Genomic DNA, 13,801 nt, shown 5'->3' with positions numbered 1-13,801 from the left:
GTTTTTGGATTGTTTATGGTCAGCTTTTTCATATTCTAGTCACATGGAATTAAAGTTGAATTTATAACTTGTCTTTATCTGATGGGAAATAATCATTTTGAGAATATGGGGATATGTATGCTTATGAATACATTCCCATTATCTTTCTACATTTGATTTACAAAAGAAAGATTCAGGTATTGATTAAAAAATTTATGCTTTTCTTTGCTTCTCATTCAGGATGGGCTTCTTTCCCAAGGTTACTCTGATTTTATAAATAGGATTCATAATCAGATTCCTCAAATTACCTCTGATGGGAAAAGACTTCAGGTATGAAATGACGGATGCATCTTAAAATACATGTGCATATACAAAATAATGCTTATTTTGTTTTGTTCTACATTTTGTTTTGGTGTCTTCTGATTACGTTAACTGCTATATAAAACATTTTCTTTATTACCTGAGTAAATAGTACACATAAAGAAACGTCTTGAAAGCTGCTCATAGAAATGAAGGAGAAGGGAACTTGAGGAAATTAGGTGCCACAGAAGATGATAAGTAAAAAATTCTTAGTTGTTTTTTTTTCTACAGAGCATTTAGAGTTTATATTCCGGACTATGAGGGCTGCTTCCTGTTTGAGGGGGCAATATCATGAGCTGTTGAAAACAGCTGTTGTCATTATTTCTCAAAATATTACTCTTATTTTTCTCACCCTTAGTTCCTAGGAAGAATTTGAGAGGTAGAAGAGGCTTTAAGGGGGAGAGAAGGGAACAAACAGTAACCTCTTCATCTTAGTCTTCGTAGGACCTCGTGGAATCGATGGCATGGTTTCTGTAGCAGCGAGGGGACTCACTGTGAGCCAGGGGATGGACTGTGAGCGAGGGGATTGTAGTTCAGAGAGATTAACCGGCCCAGAGTTCTGTCACCAGTTGCTGCTGCAGGGTTCGGTATTAAACTCATCTGTAGATTCCAGGTTAACATACTTTGGGGCCCACATTAGTATTCATATGGTAGAATTATTACTGTAAAATAAAAGTTGATCTAAACTTTTTTTTCTCTCTTAGGTGATTGTTTGCTCTGCTACTTTGCATTCTTTTGATGTGAAGAAGCTGTCTGAGAAGATAATGCATTTTCCCACCTGGGTTGATTTAAAAGGAGAGGACTCTGTTCCGGACACTGTACACCATGTGGTTGTCCCGGTGAATCCCAAAACTGACAGACTCTGGGAAAGGCTTGGGAAAAACCACATTAGAGTGAGTACTTTACACTGTTAACATTTGTGGGGAATAAAACTTACATAAACTAGCTTAACCTTGGGCTCTTAGTGGTGCTTATGGCCAGATACTGTACCTGAGAAAAGAAAAGTCCACCCAGTGACCGCAAGAGGTTAGGCCTTGAGAGCACAGAATAAGTGATGGGCTTTTATTTTTTTCTTTGTAAGAGTTACTTTTTTTTTTTAAGATTTTATTTATTTATTTGACAGACAGATCACAAGTAGGCAGAGAGGCAGGCAGAGAGAGAGGGGGAAGCAGCCTCCCTGCTGAACAGAGAGCCTGATGCGGGACCTGATCCCAGGACCCCGAGATCATGACCTGAGCCGAAGGCACTGAGCCACCCAGGTGCCCCCTCTCTAAGAGTTACTTTTAATGATCATCTTCCTTGATGTAATTTTGATAAATGAGTCGGATAATATATATACCTAGATCTAATTTCAGATACAATGATGCTTTTTCAATAATATTTTAGTGTCCTCTTGAGGTTCCTTATTTTCCTAAAAATAAATTTCATGTGTCCACCTAGTGTTTTTTTCCTCCGCTGTTCTTAGATTTACCTTTATAAAATAAGGGTGTGTTGTATATTATAAGTATATAATATTCTAAAAGCCACCTTTGCATTTTTATTACGTTTAAAATTGCTTAGTCTTAGACTTACAGTTAATAAAGGGTTTTCTAAATCTGAAGAATGCTTTTGCCTACATACTCTAAAGACGTACATCTGAAATGCAGTCTAAAGTTAGATACATTTTTCCCTTTAAAAAAATGATACCTATTTGGAATCCTTACTTAGCCACTTGCTACCCTTTGTTAACCTTTTCTTTTAATAGACTGATGATGTACATGCAAAAGATAACACAAGGCCTGGTGCTAATAGTCCAGGTAAGTTGAATGAGTGATTAAGTGAGTGAATGAATGAATGGGTGAATGAATTAATGAATGGTTTTGAAAGATTTTGAAAACGAATTGGTTTGTTTTAATTGAATTTATGCCCCATCTATTCTCATGAAGGATTTGAGGTGACCTATAAAATTAGAACAGGAAATCTGAAGATAAAAGCACCAAAAATAATAAGGAAATGAGGGAAATGTTGATATCAGTCAGCTAAGAGCAGCATTAATCACTGAATTTCAGATGTTAGTCTCCTGACAGCTAGGTCACACATACTTTGGATTTTGGAATTCTTTTTTATCATAGGATATTAGCAAAATTCTCTGACAACAGATTTTATATTGGTCCTGAATTCCAGGAGAAATGTCACATAGATTCTTCATTGAGGGAATTAAGTAACAAAGGAAAATGTCTTTAGCTTACAACTTTGTGAAAGATACAGAAATTATCTTGAAATAGTTTATCTATTCTTTTTGTAAATGGTAAAGTATATCTAACACAAAATTTCCCGTTTTAACCATTCTCAAGTGGATCAAGTTCAGTGGCATGAAGTACATTCCTACTTTGCATCCATGGCCACCATCCATCTCTAGGCCATTTTCATCCTCCTAAACTGAATATCATTAGATCATTAAATATTTATTGGTTTTTAAAAAGGTGAACATTTAATTCAGTGAAGATATTTATTTGCAGAGCAGAGACCGTTTGTTTCAGGTTCATAATATTTTAAAGATCTATGAGTGTACATTCTTTTGCAAGGATAGTGCTTGTCGAACGTAGAGTAGATCTCAGACCCATTAGGCTGCATGTTTGATGTCTGATGTCTCACGTGGGTCATTGGGAAGGGTGAGACTGCATTTGCTTCACGGTTGGATTCATGGGTAGGTTTATGACAAGTATCTGAAAGGTGAATTTTCTGAAATCTTGATTAAATAGAGTCCCTTTGAATTCAGTTTTATGTACAGTTCCAAATTTATAAAATGCTCAAATAGTCTTTTTGTTGGAGAAGAGCAGAGACACTGATGATTCAAAATAATGTATCCTCCCACTGTTTGAGAATACATTTTATAAAGTAAAAATTGTTACTTCATGTATTTTTTTCTTGTAAATGTTTTGCTTAGTTTATATAACAATTAGATATGACTAGAGAGACTTTAGAAATATGGTGGGTTACAGAATTAAAATTTCCCATTAGATAGTTGGTAACTGTAGCATTAGCTTCCCACTGAAACAGATGGGGGGTGATGGCTAAGAAATGACTTAGTTTGACATACAGTTTTTTATTCCTTAGAAGAACTTTCTGGTGTTAAATTTAAGAAATACATTGATTATTTTTAAAAGGGGTTAAAATAATTGAGTAAACATTTATTGAGCAGTTAGGGAAGTTAATGCAAGGCAGAATATGATTAGTTGTCTATGAGAGATAGGAACAGAGTTTTGTTGTAGGTATGAAGCTCTGTTTGCTTGTGGTTATATGTCTGTTTCCCTCATAAGAGGTATGATTATAGGTGTTTTCGTGCCCATAAGGTGGCACAAATGCACATTAACAGAAATAGGAATAAATGAGTAAATGGATATTCTCACCATTTCATCCTATCCTAATCTCACTTATTTTTTTATTAAAGCAAAGTGTTGTAGGTGAGTTAAGCAGTAAGACTGTGACTGTAATTATGTGTGTTTGTAACAATTTTAGATTGAAATTCTTTTTATGTTTTTTGTTGTTGTTATGGTATTCAAGAGATGTGGTCTGAAGCTATTAAAATCCTGAAGGGGGAGTATGCTGTCCGGGCGATCAAGGAACACAAGATGGATCAAGCTATTATTTTCTGTAGAACCAAAATTGACTGTGATAACTTGGAGCAATATTTTATGCAACAAGGAGGAGGTAATGTTTCCTCACTTGAAATGAATTGTGTTTATTTCCTCATTTAATAGATTATTAGTCTCATGTTGATACAGTCTTGAATGCATGCACAGAATTTAAAGTAGCAATGGTGCATTGTAAGTATCTGTGCTTATCTAGTACTTTTTCATAGGATAAGCCCCAGGCAGACGGTGAGGGCTTTCCACGCAGGTACAGGTGCATTACAGTGTTCTAGGCCCTGCTGCCATTTGCAAGAAGGGTAATGTTATTGATTAACTTTAATGTTAAAATTTCAAGTATAATCATTAAATAATAGAATGTATATCTTCTAAGCCAATAAATGGAGAAAAAAATATCTTAAAAAGGCTAAGAAAGCAAGAGGAAAAATAATAAGAAATAGCAGAATGGTTAGAAATTACAGAGTAAGATGGCTGGTGAAAAAATCTGAGTAAGTAAACACTACGTAAGTCCTCGGTTAAAAGGTGTAGATGGTTAGACTGGATAAAATCTAGCTGTGTGCTATTTATGAGAGATATACTTAAAACCTGAGGACATGGAGAGATCAAAAGTGGCTGAAGAAATATATGTATCATCTAAACTACTAGTGAAAAGAAAGTTGGTCTAGCTATATTAACGAGAGATGCAGTAGAATTTAAGACAAAAATATTAACTAGAAATAAAGTCACTATGTAATCAAATATTTAATCTACAATGAGTATAGGATGATTCTAGTGTTTTGCTCCTTATAACATATAAACCAACATGAAGAGATGCTCAACATCTCAGTCATTAGGGACATGCAAAATCACAGCATAGTAGCACTGTACGCTCATTATAATGGCTAGATTAAAAATCCAAGGCCGCTTTTTGGCGGGATTGTGGAGCAGCTGGAGTACTCACACTGTTGCTGGACAGCCATGTCGGTAAAAGGGCTTCCATTTTCATTTGTATTTTTTTTTTATTTTTATTTTTTTAAAAGATTTTATTTATTTATTTATTTGGCAGAGACACAGTGAGAGAGGGAACACAAGCAGAGGGAGAGGAAGAGAGAGAAGCAGGTTTCCCGCCGAGTCGGGAGCTGGATGAGGGGCCTGGGATCATGACCTGAGTTAAAGGCAGACGCTTAACTGACTGAGCCACCCAGGCGCCCCTGGTCTTACATTTTTAAATAAAATTAACATTGCTATCTTATGGCTTAGTAATTCAACTCCTAGTTACTCGAGATAAATAAAGTTTATCCAAGATTTATTGACAAAAGCTGTGAGCAAGAGTGGTCATAGCAGCTTTATTTATAATAGCCCCAAACTGAAGATACACCAGGTGGCTGTCAGTAGGGAAATGGCTTAAACCAGATGTGAAATATTTAGTCATTGGAATACCGCTCAGCGATACAAAGGAATGGACTGTTCGTGGACTCAGCAGCTGTGGGTGAATCTCACACATCTTGTAGAATGAAAGATTCTTTATACAAGCCTATATTCTGTATGATTCCATTTGTGTGAAGTTCTAGAAGAGTCAGAATTAATCTGAAAGGGGAAGAAACCCACAACAGTGGTTTTTCCCCAGCATAATGGGAATGGGGGTACTTTGTGGAGTGACATTCATATTTTCTATCTTGATAGGACTTTGGGCTTGCATAGGTGCATGCATTTGTCAAAACTCAGCAGACATCCACTTAAGATTTGTACATTTCCTTGTATGTGACTTTCACCTTGAAGGAAAATCATAAAACCTAAACAAATAACTGCACTCTAGTTAGTGAGATGCATGCTGAACTGTACAGGTACTTGCAGTTTATATTGAAATGCATCAAAAATATAAAAATGAATTCATAGGAAAAAGAGCTAGGGGCACCTGGGTGGCTCAGTGGGTTAAAGGCTCTGTCTTCAGCTCAGGACATGAACCCAGGGTCCTGGGATCAAGCCCTGCATCGGGCTCTCTGCTCAGCAGGGAGCCTGCTTCCTCCTCTCTCTCTGCCTGCCTCTCTGCCTATTTGTGATCTCTGTCTGTCAAATAAATAAATCTTAAAAAAAAAAAAAAAAGAAAAAAAGAAAAAGAGCTAGACAAGCAGTAAAGTAAATATAGTAAATGTTAGTGGTATAATCTAGGAGGTGAAAATACAGCTATTTACTTTGAGAATCTTTTCATTGTTGCTGTGTTTGAAAATTAATGTTGAAAAATAGATAAAGCAAAAATTGACAGATGTACAAGGTAACAGATGAATCCTGCTTTCATAGTGGGGAGAACTCGAACACATCTCTCTTTTTTTTTTAAAGATTTTATTTATTTATTTGACAGACAGAGATCACAAGTAGGCAGAGAGGCAGAGAGAGAGAGAGGAGGAAGCAGGCTTCCTGCTGAGCAGAGAGCCCAATGCGGGACTCTATCCCAGGACTCTGGGATCATGACCTGAGCCGAAGGCAGAGGCTTAACCCACTGAGCCACCCAGGGGCCCCAAACACATCTCTTTTTATAATCGATGTACGTCAGGGAGCCAGAAAACTCAAACAGTTTAAAAAGTTTGAACTGATAAGGAACAGATTATATTGCTCATCACTGTGAACAGTTTAGTACCATCCTGTCCCCGCCCCCAGCGCCCCCAAGTCATAGCAAACAGCCTTGCTTGGTTGTTTTAGTTATAGTGACTGTTCTGTAATACTTTTTCCTGTCCATGTTGGTTTTGAAAGGAGAATTTGATTATTTGGTTAGAAATGCCATTGCGGGACGCCTGGGTGGCTCAGTTGGTTAAGCAGCTGCCTTCGGCTCAGGTCATGATCCTAGCGTCCTGGGATCGAGTCCCACATCGGGCTCCTTGCTCGGCAGGGAGCCTGCTTCTCCCTCTGCCTCTGCCTGCCTTCTGTCTGCCTGTGCTCGCTCTCTCTCCCTCTCTGACAAATAAATAATAAAATCTTTAAAAAAAAAAAAAAAAAAAAAGAAATGCCATTGCTCGGGACACCTGGGTTACCAAAGTAACCTGAGAGGTTTAACAGAGGAAAATAAAGGATTCCTCCTTTCTCTATACACGGCTCGACTGGGGAGTAGGAGTGTGTGTGTGATACTTCCCTAAACCACTTGAATTCAGAATGCAGTAAGGCCTAAGGGGTAGGCCTCTCGAAGTTCTGATTAGCTATTATTTATTCTCTGCATAATTAGTTCTTGTATTCATTTTTGGGTGGGTAGCTTTCATGGTATATTTTTCTTGAATTCTGAAGTAATTTTTATTGAACTTAAAATTTACTATGGAGAGTAGTTAGTTATGGTGTAATTGTTACTCTGCATTCCTTCTGGAGCCTACGGGTTCTTTTGAGCTCTAGATGGCTGTTTCCCCTTTCTCTGATCAGGACTGGATGGATTTTCTTACTGTATCTACTTGAGTTTCCTTTTTAGAATTGGCTTTCAGTGTATATGCCTTTCCATCCTACCAGTTTGCTGCTCCTAATCTGCTTTGGCCAGGGTACCAGATAATGAAGCTGTTAGGACATTCTGAGGAGGGTAGGCTCGTGGGCGTGGCCTTTAGTAAGGGCCTGAAGTTCATCATGCCTATTTTGGTTCTTCCAAGATTGATCTCTCTTTGTCTACTTTTTTGGTTCTTAGCTTTCTTTATATGGGATAGGAGAGGTTCCTGGTATACACATAGGTTTTCCTTTTAGTAACACATCTGGTATACTGTTCTGTCTGCTATACATCAGGAAGAGTGACTTAAAAATGTCCTTCAAAGTAAATCAATTTTAATGCTCCTGGAGTTTATTTTAATGGCATTTCACTTATGACAGAAATTGTGTTAACTGTGGTTTGTGGCAAATTGGGGTGTAGAGTTCTGTGGAATTATATGGCACCATTGTAGTCGGAATGCTCTTGGTTTTTTGATACAGTCTTTGGTGTATTGTTTTCCAAGGTTAACTGTTTAATGTGCCTTTCACCAGGACCTGATAAAAAAGGACATCAGTTCTCATGTGTTTGTCTTCACGGGGACAGAAAGCCTCATGAAAGGAAGCAAAATTTGGAAAGATTTAAGGTACTGCTATTTAGTTGACTGCATTTCCTTAATAGTTAAGGGGAGAATCGTAGTCAATTTTAACCAGTTATAGTTAGTATTATTAAAGCCATTCTTGTTCTAGAAATTTCAAAAGATTTTTGCTCTGTTGATATATCCTTGATGACAGGGCTTAGTCATCTTTAGCACGCAACGGTCAGTTATATGTTCTCCGTGCAACACTGCTATGGTAAGAATTTTCAACTTAAGTCTTAGTTGAATTCTTTCAGGTAGATATTTTTAAGAGAAGTGTCATGGGATAGTACTGTTTTGTGGGATTAAAAACACTTGTAACGGGCGCCTGGGTGGCTCAGTGGGTTAAGCCGCTGCCTTCAGCTCAGGTCATGATCTCAGGGTCCTGGGATCGAGCCCCGCATCGGGCTCTCTGCTCAGCGGGGAGCCTGCTTCCTCCTCTCTCTCTCTCTGCCTGCCTCTCTGCCTGCTTGTGATCTCTGTCTGTCAAATAAATAAATAAAATCTTTAAAAAAAAAAAAAACACTTGTAACTGTTTGGGGCGCACTGTCCCACTTTCATGCTGGCAGCCCGCAGACAGGTGGGTTAGCTCTCGGTGGAGGTAGGGAGGGTTTGAGCCGTCTCGAACACAAGGGCAGGAGCCTCCACCCACAGCATTCTCGTTGTTTACCGTGTGTTCACCCCAGTGCAGAGTACAAATAGCATTTTCTCTCAGACCCATCGTATGAATAGAAGGTGGAAAGTACTGAGCTTAGGAACTTTGGATTATGCTTCCACGTGAGCAGAGTGTGGATATGGGAGCGTGTTGTGTGGTCGCATTTCAGTGTGTGTATGTCTGCCCTTCTCTACCCAGGCTCGTACGCTGGACCCCAGGTCAGCATGCCTTCCCCACTCTGTCTCTAACTTTGCTGTGCCTTGAAGCACAAATGACGTCCAAAGGCTAATTTGTATTTCCTTGATGAGAGCACTGGGGCCCACTCTCTGTTCCCTTGTCTTAGAATTTTGTCTGTTGTCACAAAAAGTGTAACCTCAAGGTGAAATGCCTGGTATTCTGAATTTATTTTAATATAAGGTAAAGATAATGTTTATATTTTAACATTTTTTTTCCTATTTTCTCTCCCCCCCCCCTTTTTTTTTTTTAAATTTTATAAACTTTCTTTGGCATTACCAGTCAGGATTTCTAAAGATAAATCCAAATTATAAGCAGTTTATCTTTGGTGTGAGAAAAAAGCAAATAAAAATGAATCCAATTACTGATTTATTCACCTTAAATGTCTTGTTTTAGTAGATCATAACTTAAAAATTTAAGACAAGGTCCAGTAAATTATGAGTATCTGGACCTCTAATCTGATAGTAACACATTAGTTAGTGGTCTTAGTGGAATGGTAGTATTTGTATTTATTTTTTAGCATATGTTGTAATAAATTCCTTTCTCCCCTCTCTGTTTTCTTTAGAAAGGAGATGTAAGATTCTTGATTTGCACAGATGTAGCCGCCAGAGGAATTGATATTCATGGTGTTCCTTATGGTAAAAAGAAAGTTTTTATAACTGCAGTTTAAATTTTATGGAGTTCAAAGTAAACCCTCTAGTGTTTTTGAAATATTTAGAACATCGAACATCTAATATGGTTGAAAATTTTAGAAACTAATGGCAGTTGGTAATAATTACTTTCATTTGCAGTTATAAATGTCACCTTGCCTGATGAAAAGCAAAACTACGTACATCGAATTGGCAGAGTAGGAAGAGCTGAAAGGTACTGCTGCATTTTTTTTTCTTTTAATGCTTGTATGCTTCAGGAATAAAGTCTAATAAAGACTTCTAAAACTTTTCAGGATGGGTCTGGCCATTTCCTTGGTAGCAACAGAGAAAGAAAAGGTAATCTTTTCAATGCTGTATTACATTCATTGTTTGTGTTGTCGCTTTAGATGTTGGAAGTAAGAGCAGTTTGATTTTTCCATTTACGTTGAATTCAGTTGCATATGGATATAAGTGAACTTTTTAATGGTATCTTTTTTCTCTATAGTCTTGTATGGACCAGCAGTAGGATGTAGTTTAGAAAGGAAAAATGCAAAATATAATTTTCACTAATAGCCTTAGTGTACTTGATTTCACCAAAAACTATTTAAACCCTCCCTGACATCATGCCACAGAGAACTTTTGTGGTAGAGGGTGGTAACTTAGGATTTTGCAGTATAATTTGATGCAACTTTACCGAACAGTTGCAAGAATAAGAAACTCCCATAAGCTCATTGTCCAAAATAGTTGTTCATTTTGCTTTTTGGTATTTATCATAGAAAGCATTTGGACTTTACTTTTTGATATAATTTTGATAGAGTATTCTCCAGTATTTACTTTTTCATCCTTGTTTTTATCTGAGAATTCCTTTCTGAAATTGGCATGCATTTTAGGAAAACTTCAGGATCATTCTCAAAATGAAGTCTTTTAGAAGACCTAGTTAATGAGCTCCTCAAGGGTGGAAGTCATTGGATGACATACAATACTGCAGTCTCTTTTTCTTGTCCTTGGGGATAGAAAATATTTAAAAAACTAATTGAGCATAAAAATATCTAGCAGGTTGCAGTCTCCATATATGTTAATATTTTTTCCATATTTCATGTAGGTTTGGTACCATGTATGTAGCAGCCGTGGAAAAGGGTGTTATAACACAAGACTCAAGGAAGACGGTGGCTGTACTATATGGTACAATGAGATGCAGGTAAGACTCCTAAGAAATGTATTGAAATTGGCAACAATAGACCACAATTAATTATAAAAGTAATACCTTAGCTTTATTTGTTAGATGTGAGGAAAAGTAGTAATTGATTATAATGTTAGTTATAGTTTGTAAGTGGTAACTTGTGAGTTTTATCTCTTCAGAAATCTAACTTCCATTTATACTATTATAGTCTTCCTAGTTTTATTGGACATCGTTAAAGTGCAACTGTCAAAATGAGATTTTTATTTGAAAATGCTTTTTATATTTCCTTTCCCATCTTAGTTGCTGTCTGAGATAGAAGAGCATCTGAATTGCACCATTTCTCAGGTTGAACCAGATATAAAGGTACCAGTGGATGAATTTGACGGGAAAGTCACCTATGGTCAGAAAAGGGCTGCTGGTGGTGAGTTTTGAGTTACTTTTATTTCTATTCTAAATGTGAATGTGTCCTTCTTGGGCGTCTGTGTGTAGAAGAAAGTAATTTCATCTCATCATGGTTAGTGTCTGTTTTTAGTTTATTAATCATTTCCTCATTATTCTCATAGCACTTTATCCATATGTGTCTTGTAGCATTTTTGGGTTGTGTGATTTGTATGTGAATGAAGGACAGAAGCATAGTTGTTTCTCTTGAGGTATTAATGTCACAAAGAGTAGTTGAATGTTTTTAGAGTTATTAGGAAACAAGTATAGTGGCGATTTTGAACAAAGAATTGAAAACATTTGATTTAATTTCAAGTGGTAACCCAGCATACTGTTTGCTTTGCCTGGAATGCCCTTAGCTCATTTCTGAAAATTTTTTTTAAGATTCAGGCTACTGAGCTAGTGGTTTCCAAACCAAAAAAAAGGAGAGGGGGAGGGATTGCTAGGGGCCTTGGGACACTGTTAGTGAGGCCTGATCATTCATTTCTATGGATTTAACGTCTTTAGAACTCACTTGTGGAGATGACTTGCCCAGTAGTACATTTTTATTGCTAGAAGCAATGTATGAGCAGATGTAATTGAGTCAAAGTATTGCTGACAAGTTATTTCAAGCATGTCATTTACATTACTTTATAATTTGTGTGTGTGATGCAGGTGGAAACTATAAAGGCCATGTGGATATTTTGGCACCTACGGTTCAAGAGTTGGCTGCCCTTGAAAAGGAGGCTCAGACATCCTTCCTGCATCTTGGCTACCTTCCTAACCAGCTGTTCCGAACCTTCTGATTTTAACATACACTGAATAAGATTTGAATAATAAAAGTCTGTAGTCCTCAAACTCTAGAACAGTTGTACTGCTTCCAAGCAGTAGTATTTAGAGTAACAGGAGCTATTAATGCTGACTCTTGCATGTCAAGAAACATTAATCTTAGGAATTCTTCATAAAATGGCAACCTAATGAGAATAAATTTGATGACTATATTTTTATGAAGGTTTGTGTCTTATATTTGATGGTTTTCTTTTTCAAGAAAACTATGGGTTGACGAAGTAAAGTTTCTGGGTATGTGAATTTGGCAGAGGATGTGTGTGGAACCACCAGTGGTTATCTTGGGTAGAATTTATCATAGGAAGAGATCCCAAATGCAGATGTTCTTGAGATGGTTATAATTGCCTAGGTGTATGCTGAAGCTAGAGGAGACTCATGACAGGAAAGAAAATTGGATGATCATAAGGCAGGAGGACCACTTGGTTAGTTTTAGGGCCCTGGAGTTTTTTAGAGAGGTAAGGTTCCTTGTCTAAGGATTGAGGAGGAGTAGTGTGTGATGGTTACAGCAAGGATGTGTTTTGGAAGGTTTGTCTTGTTTCTAAGAACCTTTCTTTCCAGAGGATAGTTACTATAAAGATAAAACTACTTTACTGTTCCTCTATGTTTTTTTAATTTTTTATTTTTTTAAAGATTTTATTTATTTATTTGACAGCGATTACAAGTAGGCAGAGAGGGGGGAAGCAGGCTCCCTGCTGAGCAGAGAGCCCGATGCGGGGCTCGATTCCAGGACCCCGGGATCATGACCTGAGCCGAAGGCAGAGGCTTTAACCTACTGAGCCACCCAGGCACCCTGTTCCTCTATGTTGTAAAATTAAACATAGTACTTGGAATATGTTTCTTCAGTCCCTTTTGCCTACAATACCAAAAGGAAAAGAGAAGAGATAAAATTGAATTGTTACTTTGTGCCTTTTGACTCTTAGTTTATAAAGTCTTATTCCTGTGCTAGGATTCTTTAAGAACACAGGCTATTATAAATTCTTGTATGATGGTTTCTAAACCTTTTAGCACAGAAATATTTTCTTTAAACAAAATCTTGAGTGAAACTCAGGGTAGACAGTGGGAGAACCATTGCGTAGATTTTGAGTCACAGTTTGTGTGAAATGATGAGAATAGCATCCTCTCCCATTTAGACCACGTTCTTTGGAGATGTCCTAGAACCGCCCCAGCTGATCTCGGAGCTGTGCGATGATAGCGCTCCACAGCGTCCACGTATATTAATCACTGCTTTAGAAAGGGGTTATTTTAACCAATATAACAGCAAGGAAAAGACTGAGATCTGGACCATTTAAATACTGGAGCTGGGGGAGGCAGAAGCACGGTTTGGAGGAATTTTATAGAGGCAGAAGCACAGTTTGGAGGAATGCATGCCCACGTGGCTTGGTTTGGAGAAGTGGAGCTAGAATTTGGGTTCCCCTGTCTCAGTTTTTACTCTTGTCTCCCATTAGAAGACGATCCTCAGGTCCGAATGGGTAGACCAGGGAGGCATGGAGACCGGAAGTGGGTATTTGGCTTTTCCTATGCAAATTACTGTCCAACTGCAGTGACCTGCACAACAGAGTTTCTGAGGGCAAACTGTGTGCCCAGACCAGCAAAGGGGTTGTCGGGAGACTTGGCAGGCCCTTTCTACTCACATCACCGGTAACCGTTCCCTTTACTCTTAGTCCCTGCCTCCAGATACCCATTCCTTCAGGCCTCAGGATTCATGCTAAGAATGTAAAGAACTGTTGAACGTCTTAAAGAAATGGTCACTGAGCCCTGAGGGTTCTGTTTGCCCCCCTTCTTCCTTTTAGAAACAGAACTTCCCGAGTTTTCATCGGTAGGATTGA

General features: G+C 37.8%; 1 protein-coding gene across 4 annotated transcripts in view; it reads left to right on the top strand.

Moving 5' to 3' along the window:
* LOC111154078 (DEAD-box helicase 1) overlaps positions 1-12,130 on the top strand; it is a 35,844-nt gene extending 23,714 nt beyond the window's left edge. The window contains exons 15-25 of one of the 4 annotated variants that reach the window (XR_002641059.1): positions 220-309; positions 1,044-1,232; positions 2,084-2,135; positions 3,883-4,029; positions 7,932-8,023; positions 9,469-9,541; positions 9,695-9,767; positions 9,847-9,889; positions 10,635-10,714; positions 11,058-11,133; positions 11,805-12,130. Coding sequence is in view for 3 of the 4 variants with exons in the window: in XM_022513438.1 (XP_022369146.1) it covers positions 220-309; positions 1,044-1,232; positions 2,084-2,135; positions 3,883-4,029; positions 7,932-8,023; positions 9,469-9,541; positions 9,695-9,767; positions 9,847-9,889; positions 10,635-10,730; positions 11,013-11,133; positions 11,805-11,935 (1,107 nt within the window). In the remaining variant the exon portion in view is untranslated. Of the gene's footprint in view, positions 1-219; positions 310-1,043; positions 1,233-2,083; positions 2,136-3,882; positions 4,030-7,931; positions 8,024-9,468; positions 9,542-9,694; positions 9,768-9,846; positions 9,890-10,634; positions 10,731-11,012; positions 11,134-11,804 lie in introns of all 4 variants that reach the window. The other 3 variants (XM_022513439.1, XM_022513438.1, XM_022513440.1) reach the window with 3 other exon arrangements.
* The last annotated feature ends 1,671 nt before the right edge of the window (positions 12,131-13,801 follow it).

The sequence above is a fragment of the Enhydra lutris genome, unplaced genomic scaffold (genome assembly GCF_002288905.1).
Source record: "Enhydra lutris kenyoni isolate GAN:26980312 unplaced genomic scaffold, ASM228890v2 scaffoldscaffold35, whole genome shotgun sequence".
Classification (NCBI taxonomy): Eukaryota; Metazoa; Chordata; class Mammalia; order Carnivora; family Mustelidae; genus Enhydra; species Enhydra lutris.
Note: the sequence above shows the minus strand (reverse complement) of the source record. Positions and strands in the feature narration are given on the sequence as shown.